Source organism: Stegastes partitus, unplaced genomic scaffold (assembly GCF_000690725.1).
Source record: "Stegastes partitus isolate 25-593 unplaced genomic scaffold, Stegastes_partitus-1.0.2 Scaffold2088, whole genome shotgun sequence".
NCBI lineage: Eukaryota > Metazoa > Chordata > Actinopteri > Pomacentridae > Stegastes > Stegastes partitus.
Genome location: NW_007579819.1, coordinates 6,298 through 16,593, shown reverse-complemented (window position 1 = coordinate 16,593; position 10,296 = coordinate 6,298). Strand labels below are relative to the sequence as shown.

Genomic DNA, 10,296 nt, shown 5'->3' with positions numbered 1-10,296 from the left:
ATTGTCAGGTAGGTAGGTAGGTACATTCTCAAGTAGTTACACAGATAGATCAGCCCAAAATGACCCATAGGTTCCTTCAATGGAAAACAGTTTATTTACAGCTGGTTCATCTTCACTCTGTGGAGGAAACATACCTTGAGTGATGGATTTATGAGCAGCTACCTGATGATGTAGGTGTAAACAGACTCACCTGTACAGAGAGAACAGAGGGCAGGTATGTTTCTGCAGAGAGCAGAGTGAGGAGGCAGCAGGAGAAGGTGCAGCTCCTCCGGTATTATGCTTATAGATTAGCAGGATAAAATGCCAACAGCAGCAGAATTCTTTATGACCAGAGAGGGAAAACTGCTGACACACACAGACACACACACACACACACACACTCACTCACACACACACACACACTGAGCACAGCAGAGTTGAGCTGTTACAGGTTCGCTGTGTCCGACCTGTTGCTTTTTTCTGTATAAAACACTGTGACACTGTGTGTATAACTGTGTGTGTAATTGTGTATGTTTATGTATATTTGTGTACACTTGTGTATTTGTATTCTAACTGCCCCCCCCTCCACCAGCCCAATGGTAGCTCCCAGGGAAAGGTGCACAACCCCTTCCTGCCGACGCCCATGCTGCCTCCCCCTCCACCACCCCCGATGGCGCGTCCTGTCCCGCTGCCCGTCGACGCCAAGCCGCCCTCCACCTCGTCCACCGAGGGGGGAGGAAACTCACCCACCTCACCCAGTGAGTCACACAGAACATTTAAACAACATAAACTTTACTCTGTGCTCACATATAGAAAGGAACAGCAGTTTAAAGTTTGCTTCCCTTCAGGCTGTAACGCCTCCACAACAAAGAACCACATATTTTAATTATTAATCTGATATTTACTTCACATTAACTCTGTGAAAAGTGAACTGTTTGGATTATGTTTGACTGCAGGCTTCAGTGATGCTTCCTGTCATTTGGCAAAAACAGACTCAGTCAGTGCCAAAATATTTAATCCTGCTAATGCTCATCAACAACACTTGGATTTTTATATATATGTGTATATATATATATATATATATATAAAGTATATTTATATGTTTATTTATTGCTCCTGTTTTTGACATCTTTGCTGTGACCCAGATCTCCTGAAGAATTCCTAGAAGTCTTTAAAAACTTTTGTTTATTTGACAGCGCTGTGAGCAGCAGCTTAGATCCAGACAAACAGGTGGATTTGTTACTTTCGGATGAAGCTACGGCTAACAGTTTCCCTCCACGGCCAGTCTTTGTGCTAAGCTAGGCTAACTACACTCTGGACACACAAAGTAGAAACTGAGGCCTTTTTTTATTTTTTTTTTTTTTTGCAACATAAAGTCCTGCAACTCTGTGGAACCAGAACAACATGAAGAAGGAGAGAGAACTCAAGAAAACTTTTACTTGAAACTTTAATGCTTGTTTTTGATATTTTATTGTGTGGACCCCAGAAAGACTAGCTGACGTTTTAAATAAACAAATAAACTCAGAGATATCCTCTGTCAGCAGGACTCAGAATGATGGAAACCAGAGAGAAACATCTTTGATTATTAATTCCACAAAATTAGAAAATCCTGGAACCATCATGTCCAACATGTTTCCTCAGATGTTAAACCCTAGAACTTATGTCGTCTCCTCGTCCTGCAGATGTTAAACTATCTCCATGTCCCCAGACTTCCTCTCTGCTCTGCTCATCAGCTGTAGAAAGATGTTCCACCATCAGCTGTAGAAAGATGTTCCACCATCAGCTGTAGAAAGATGTTCCACCATCAGCTGTAGAAAGATGTTCCACCATGCTGGATGTATCTCAGCTCTTTTGTGTGTCTGTGCTGTGCAGCGTACTCCACCCCCACCACGTCTCCAGCTCAGCGGTTCGTCAGCGTCGGACCCAGAGATCCCGGCTTTAACATCCCTCAGCAACCACAGGTAACAGCAGGACCCATCTTCCGGGTTCCTCCGGTTCCTTGCGGAGGTTCGGGTACAACAACAAACTGTATGTTCCGTCAGGACTATGTGGACACTTTTGGTCAGTTTTTGCTGATTTGGGCCTCTTAGCTCCAGTGAATCTGAATGAAGAGGTGCTCTGCTGTCTGATGGCAGAAAATCAGCTGCAGGTTGATCATCTGCTCCAAACACTGAGACCAGAAGAGTCGGAGGCTGTTAGAGCTGCATGTTCAAGTCAAACCCTCACACGTGGCTCCACCTGGCCGAAAAATTTACCAGCTTCAAATCGCAATTTAAAGCAATGCAATGAGCAAATACTGTAATTTAGAATCTACATTATGCAGCGCATTTGATCCAGAGTTAAGACTGTGTCAGTGGTGTTTTAAATTCATGTTGTCATCCACTTTAATGGTGTCTCGTGTTTTAATAATAACAGCTGTATTCATAGAGCTCCTTTCTAAGACAAAGTTTCAAAGTGCTGCACAAAACAGATATTAAATTAAAGGAGATAAAACCATCAACAATTACATAAAGAATACAAATAAAATAACCACGATGCAAAGAATGCAACAAAAAATAATGAATTAATGAAGAACAAAGTAAAATATATTTAAAAAGTAAACACAATTAAACCAATCAGGAGAAACCTTTTGAGAAAAGAAATCAAACCATAATATCGCTCAGCGCTGGTGTCCACATACTTCTGATCATGTTGTGCACATTTATAGACTGTGAAACATCTCAGTCTGACTGAGGACGACTGTTGTTGGAACATGAAGCATTCAGGTGACGTCCGATTTGCAGAGAGCAGGTGAGGGGGTTTACCTGTGAGCCAATCAGAGAGCAGCGTTTCCTCAGCGCTGCATTTACTGCAGGTGGTCAGTGAACGAAGCATCCACCTCTGCAGGTCTGTTTGTCAGCTGATTTATGAAGAGTGTAACGACTGGACAGCCTTGACTTAACTCATCCCACACACACACACACACACACACACACACACAGTGTAGTGAGATGACAGTGAGGTGGGAGTCCTCTGCTGACAATCCAGACATGCTTGATTGCTTCAGTGTGTGTGTGTGTGTGTGTGTATGTGTGTGTGTGTGTGTGTGTTGTGGCCTGCAGTGAACGAGGCTGTCGATTTATTGACTCTGTCACAGGCCAGCGCACACACAGACACACACAGACACACACAGGTGAAGATGTGATCCAGGTGTTAGTCGTTGCTGCCAGAATCAGACCTGATATTTATCCTCGTCTCTCTGGGACGTCTTTGTCTCCGTGTTTTTTCTGCGTTGAAGTTTAATGTGGACGTTTCTCTAAAACTCCTGAATTCACAGAAACAACATTTTCTTTTCACAAATTCTACACCAGCAGTGGACAAGATAAAGCGACAGCCGGGGCGGTTTTACAAAGTGGCGTTTATTTTGTTTGGACAAACTGGAAAATAACACCTCACAAATTCTGACATGATTTTGTTTGTGAGGCGGTTTGAGAAGATGTGGTTCTTCTGGAAGCTGAGGACATTTTAAAGAGGGAATGTCTTTCTCCAACTGGTGGATCCGTTATTGTTTTGATGTGAAGAATAGAATATGTTGGAAAAGACATTTTGGGAGCGACAGGACATTTCCCATAAATCTGTTTACTGATTTTGGAATGTGAAGACATTTCTTGTAAAGTGGGGACAGTTTTTAAAAACTAGAAGATTAAAAAAAATGTATTAAAATCAGAAGATGCTTTGGACAGGGAGGATTTTTGGACAAGGTTTTAAAGACCGATGACATTTTTTAGCTGTTTGCCAGCATGAAAGTGTTTCTAAAACGTTGGGACATGTGAGAAATATTTTGGGGGAATTGTGACATGTTTAGAGAGTGAACACATGTTTCAAAGCGTGAAGGCGTGTTTTGTAATGTGCTGATATTTTTGGAAAGTTCAGACACTGCAGAATGAGAACATTTCTGAAAGAACACATTCAGACGGGTCGGTTCATCTGAAGCAGTCAGAACAGTTGGTTCTTTTTTCCACAGAACAACGTTTGATTTTAGAGTTTAGTTTCTGTTGAGCTGCTGAGGCTCCGCACACGTATGAAAGTGTTAACATGTATGTGCTGGAGGTCAGAAGATCAACACAGAGGCTGCTGCATTAAAGAGTGTGACGTTTGACACACACACACACACACACACACACACACAGAAGCAGGAACAAAAGTCACTGTGGGCGGTCGACATTCGGCTTCTGTTGGAGAGCGAGAACCATGGGACAGTACAGTAAACACTCCCTCCTCTCATCGCCATGGTGACCAACCGGACAGTCTGTGCATTCCTCTGTGTGTGTGTGTGTGTGTGTGTGTGTTTTTGGGGAGTGGGGGGCAGATGGCATCGGCTTTGTGTGAGAGCGGGCATCGTGCCCACATGGGTCAGCGTGGTGGTTGCCGTGGGCGACGGTGGCGGTTGCCCATGGAGACGAAGATGGAGGGCGGGAGTTGGCATCTCATCGTGCCAAGCGACACACACAACACACACACACACAACACAACACAACACAACACAACACATACTATGCAGAGGTTTTGGGTCAAACTGTTCAGATTCAGAAGGTCAGGAGACGCTGAGGCTGGATCCACAGAAGAACTCGTCCAAACCATCTCAAAGTGGTTCAAAACCAGCACACAATCCAGGTCCACGGGAGTCCAAACAGTCTGAAAACAGTATAAAACCAGTCCAAAACCAAGTCTAAAGCACCTACAAGCAAGTCTAAAACCAGTCCTAAAACTAGAACTGGTTTTAGACATAGTTTAGGAATGATTATTAACTGGTTATGACTGGTTATGGATATTGAGCATGACCAGTTTTGGACTGGATGTTGTTTAAAACTGGTTTTGTACATTGTTTAGAGTTGCCTGTGGACTAGTTTTGGATTTGGTTTTAGACATTTTACCTACTTTGTAAAGCATCTGGGACTGGTTATAGACTTAGTTAAGGCCCGGTTGTAGATTGGATTTAGATGTTGTTTCGGACCAGTGTTGGACTAGTTTTAGACTGGTTTTGGACTTGGTTTGTCACTGGTTTTAGACTGGTTTTGGCCTTGGATTAGTACTGGTTTTAGAATGGTTTTGGCCTTGGTTTAGTGCTAGTTTTAGACTGGTTTTAGACTTGGTTTAAAACTAGCTTTGGGCTGATTGTGGACTTAATGTTGGACTTGGTAAGGACTGGTTTATGGGTGGATTTTAGGCATTGTCTGGGACTGACTTTAGACTTGGGTTAGTCCTGGTTGTAGACTGGGTTTGGATGTTGTTTAGGATCGGTTCTGGACTGATGTTGGACCTGTTGTCTGATAATCAGAGCGGTCTTATATTCAGGTCGTATATATTCCACGAACCTCCATCTACCGCTACGATCTCTCTCTCTTTGATACTGATTCTATGTCGCTCGCCCAGTTCAGTCTTGTCCTGAGTCAGCACTTCTACACAACTCATGCACACACACACACACACACACCCTCACACGTACACACACACACACACACACACACACACACACTCCAACAGTGTGGGTGAGTCATGAGGTGGGCGTGGTGTTTGTGCTGCATATGTGTGTGTGTGAGCTTCACCTTGAAGACTGTGTGCAAATAGGACACAGAGACAGATGATGACTACACACACACACACACACACACACACACACACACACGTGAAGGGGAAACCACCCTCGCTGCAACGTCTGCTCCTCGGATGAAACCTGACCGCACACACACTTATTGATCAGGTCATGGCTGGCTGTTGTATAGTAGTGTGTGTGTGTGTGTGTGTGTGCGCATGTGTGTGTGTGTAAAAGTTTTTCACAGATTTCAAAATAAGAGCACAACTTCAAAGCAGCAGTTCAAGGGTGGAACAGCTGCAGGTCTCCTCAGGAGGCTTCAGCAGGTGGGACAGGTGATCTGCAGGTGATCATCATTGTAGATTTGTGGTTCAGGTGGAGAGCGGTTGTCCTCTGACCAAAGGTTGCTGGTTCGATCCCCTCCACAGTTGAAGTGTCCTTGGGCAAGACCCTGAACCAGAAGTTGCTCCTGATGGCAGGCAGCAGCTTGAGTGGCAGCTCTCTCACCATTGGTGTATGAATGAGTGTGAACGGGTGAATGAGAAACACATTGTAAAGCACTCTGAGGACCACGAAGGTAGAAAGGAGACCATTTGCCATTTAAGGACTGGTTTTAGCCTCGTTTGGTTTTGGACTCAGTCTAGGATTGGTTTTAGACTTTTTTTGGATGGTTCTTAGAACCATTTTGGACATTGTTTATAATTGGATTTAGACTGGTTTAGATTTGGTGATTGCATTTGGTTTTGGACTTGGTATTAGACTGGTTTGGACTTGATTAGGACTAGTTTTGGACATCGTTTATAACCAGTTGTGGACCTTGTTTCAGACTGGTTTTGAACTTGCTGGAGGACTTTAGATGGAGGGCTTTAGACAGGCTTTGGACTCGGTTTAGGACAGGTTTAGAACCGGTTTTGGACTTGGTTTAGAACAAATTTTACACAAATGTTGGACTTTGTTAATACTACTTTTAGGCTGGTTTTGGATGTGGTTTTGAACTTGCTTTGTACATGGTTTAGGCCAGTGTTTGGATTTGATTTAGAACTAGTTTTAAACTTGGTTAGAACAGTTTTTGACTGGGTTTGGAGCTTATTTAGACTTGGTGTTTGACGTTTCATGTTGTAAGATAGAATCTTGCTAACATCTAACGAGTCTGAAACTCTCTGGGTAGGACGCAGGGAATTTGCAGCTGAACGCCACAGACAGGACAGACTGAAAAACAGCAGACTGATCTTTACAGTCTCTCCTCCTCCCTCCTTCATCTCTCTGTGTGATGAGTATCTACAGTCTGAATCACAGCTGTCAGCATCAGCCGCTGTGTGGTAACATTACTCCACACACAGACACACTCTGTCTGGCCGCTGAGAGTTTCATCTTCTGAGTCTTCTCAGGACAGAGGGAGGAGCTGCAGTGCAGGAGGCGAGCGAGCGGCCGAGAGACAGCGGCAGACACTGGGGGAGAGAGAGCGAGCGAGAAAAGTCCCAGCGTCAGCAAGTTGTATTGATTAAAAACTAACCTTCCAGTCTTCTCCTCTATCACTACTGCACACACACACTGCAATAGAATTACAACGAGTCAGGAGCAAGTGAGGTCTGAAACCCTGAACACACTGCAACACACACTGCAACACACACTGCAACACACACACTGCAACACACACTGAAAGAACAGGAACTGTTTACCGTCCTGTTTTATTTAAACTTTGCATTCAACATTCAAAAACACATTTTCTAAATTGCGTGTAATTTTTTTAAGAGTGTGTGTGTGAAGATGTGTGTGTCTTCACTTTAAATCAATACCTGTGTGTGTGTGTGTGTGTGTGTGTGTGTGTGTTTCTGTGTGTGTGTGAAGAAGTGCAGAGCGGGACGGGGAGCAGAAAGTGATGGAAGGAGGAAGAATGTAAAGAAAAGAAAGGAGGAAGAGGATGGGGAAGGCGGGGTAGTCAAAGGGAGGGGTTGGGGGGTGGGGGGGTGATGCGGTTGCCTTGGCGATGGTAGTCACGTCCCGGGCCGTCTGGTTGTCCCTAGCAACCAGACATGATGTAACGCGGGGATGAACTTGAACTCGGCGGGGCAGCGAGGAAGAGGAGGGAGAGATTCATGAACGATGCACCTTCAGCGATCGATAGCAGCCGATCAGAGATGGATTACACACACACTGACGCACACACACACTAACACACACATATGCACACACATACATACACACACACAAAGTGTCATAAACTTGTAACTGGAGAGAAGAAAGTGTTCGAGGTCCTCTCAGGTCTGAGGATCTTTCTGGACATCGATCATAACTAACGCAGTGTGAAGTCCTGCTGGCGCCTCCTACTGGCTGCACAGTTCATCACAGCCGCAGCATTACAGCCCAGACATCCCACTGATTTATCCTCTCTCCAGTTCTACCGGAAGAGAAGAATGTGAAGTCTGTTCTGAAGGAGAAAAGTTTCTCCGAGGAGCAGAACCGGGTGAGAAATAAACTCCAGTTCTGGTTCAGACCCGTGCAGGTGAAACTGCTTCACCTGAGCTCAGGAAACGTTTGAACCTTCAGTTCAAAAGCCTGGAGGTTGCTGGATTTAATTTCTCCCACAGTCTGCACTAATGATCAGGTTTATTACCCTCAGTCCTTATCCTAGTATCATATCGGGTATCTGCTGATACTGACTGCTGATCTGACACCATTTTCCTAGAAAATACAGTCGGACACTTGAGGTGCAGGAAAATATTAAAATCAGTCCCGTGTTTCTGCTCAACAACTCAACAACTCAACAAGGTTTAAGAAAAAAAAACTGCATGTCTGCATCCAACATGTGCTTTTTATTTTTTTAAGTTGACAAACTGACCACAGTTCAACTAAGTGCAGCTTTGTTTCTGTTTTTCAACAAATAACCAATTAAACAGACAGAAAGATGCCATATGCAGCGCTTATCACAGTCCCATCCAGTGCTGCATTACAGCAGCAGAACTGTTACAATAGTAATACGACCACAGCCGCTGGAGTCCATTGATTGGTTTCAGACTGATTTAGACTTTTTTTAAAATCCGGTTTAGGAACTCGTGGGACTTAGTTTGGAATGGTTTGGGATGTTGTATAAAACAAGTTTAGGATACATTTTTGACTTGGTTATGGACTGGTTTTAGACTTGACTTAGGACTGGTTTTAGACTTGATTTAGGACTGGTTTTGGACTTTATTTAGGACTAGTATTAGACTTGATTTCAGACTGGTTTTGGACTTGATTTAGGACGAGTATTGGACTTGATTTAGGACTGGTCTTGGACTTGGTTGTGGACTGGTATTAGACTTGATTTCGGACTGGTTTTGGACTTGGTTGTGGACTGGTATTAGACTTTATTTAGGACTGGTATTAGACTTTATTTAGGACTAGTATTAGACTTGATTTCAGACTGGTTTTGGACTTGATTTAGGACTAGTATTGGACTTAATTTAGGACTGGTTTGGGACTTGACTTAGGACTGGTCTTGGACTTGGTTGTGGACTGGTATTAGACTTGATTTTGGACTGGTATTGTACTTGATTTAGGACTGGTTTAGACTTGATTTAAGACTGGTTTTGGACTTGATTTAGGACTAGTATTGGACTTGATTTAGGACTGGTTTGGGACTTGACTTAGGACTGGTCTTGGACTTGGTTGTGGACTGGTATTAGACTTGATTTCGGACTGGTATTAGACTTGATTTTGGACTGGTTTTGGACTTGATTTAGGACTGGTTTTGGATTTAATTTAGGACTGGTATTAGACTTGATTTAGGACTGGTTTTAGACTTGGTTATGGACTAGTTGTGGACCGGTTTTAGAAGTTGCTTCTGGAGTATCATTTAAGGGGTTTAAACTGCCTCAGCACCTCCTGTGTCCTGAGGAGGTCGGAGCTGGTTCTGGTTCTGGTTCTGGTCTTGTCCTGCTAGCTGCCCTGAGCCGCTCATGCTAACACTTTGTCTGTGTTTCTGTCCACAGTGGTACCTGGGATAAGGACTCCAGAGGCCCCTCCCCCTCCACCCACCTGTACGACAGATCGCTGCAGTCTCCTCCTCCACCTTTGACCTTTGACGCCAGCTGTGACAGAAAGCCCCTCCTCCCCCCTCTGCGCCTGACTCCGCCCCCACCAGCGCCATACACAGACTCAGCAGCATCAGCATGGCTACAGGCCCCGCCCCCGGTGTTAAACACCTGCTCTGTAAACTGTAGACTTCCTGTAGACATATGACTCATATGTCAGTGTCCATATATAGTGCCAGACCCTGCCCCCCCCTCCTAATCCAGACCAGGCTGATCAGTGGGGGCACCGAGCCTTCAGTAAGACTCAATCACAGAGCTTCCCCTCTGGAGAAACTACATATTTGCTCTCCCATCATCCTTTGCAGTGTGAATCCAATGGACTTGCAGTGGTACGACCCCCCCGACACCCGCCATCCGACCCCCCGCCCTGCTGGATCCCGACAGCTCGGGTCGGTGGGTTGGGATGAGATGTGGTTGGGGGTAGGAGAGGTGTTAACTGGGGCAGATACCACCAGCTAATACCCGACCCCCCACCCCCGACCACCACCACCACCACCACCAGGGATGGACTCCATCCTTCAGCTGGCCCCGCCCCCCTCCGGCGACAGGTCAGGAAGGCTCTTTCCGAGGACATGGACCAGTGCGTAACAGAGAGAGCCGACCTGCCGGAGGTGGTCTGGGCGCCGGCAGACGTCCTGCCTGCTTCACAACGATACCATGAACTACAGGTGC

At 45.1% G+C, this 10,296-nt stretch overlaps 1 protein-coding gene across 1 annotated transcript in view; it reads left to right on the top strand.

Annotated features, from left to right (window-relative positions):
* LOC103373873 (nuclear factor 1 A-type-like) overlaps positions 1–9,960 on the top strand; it is a 41,216-nt gene extending 31,256 nt beyond the window's left edge. The window contains exons 8-10 of the mRNA XM_008303880.1: positions 572–737; positions 1,852–1,940; positions 9,523–9,960. Coding sequence (XP_008302102.1) covers positions 572–737; positions 1,852–1,940; positions 9,523–9,537 — 270 coding nt within the window. The 3' untranslated portion in view covers positions 9,538–9,960. The remainder of the gene's footprint in view (positions 1–571; positions 738–1,851; positions 1,941–9,522) is intronic.
* Positions 9,961–10,296: the final 336 nt, after the last annotated feature.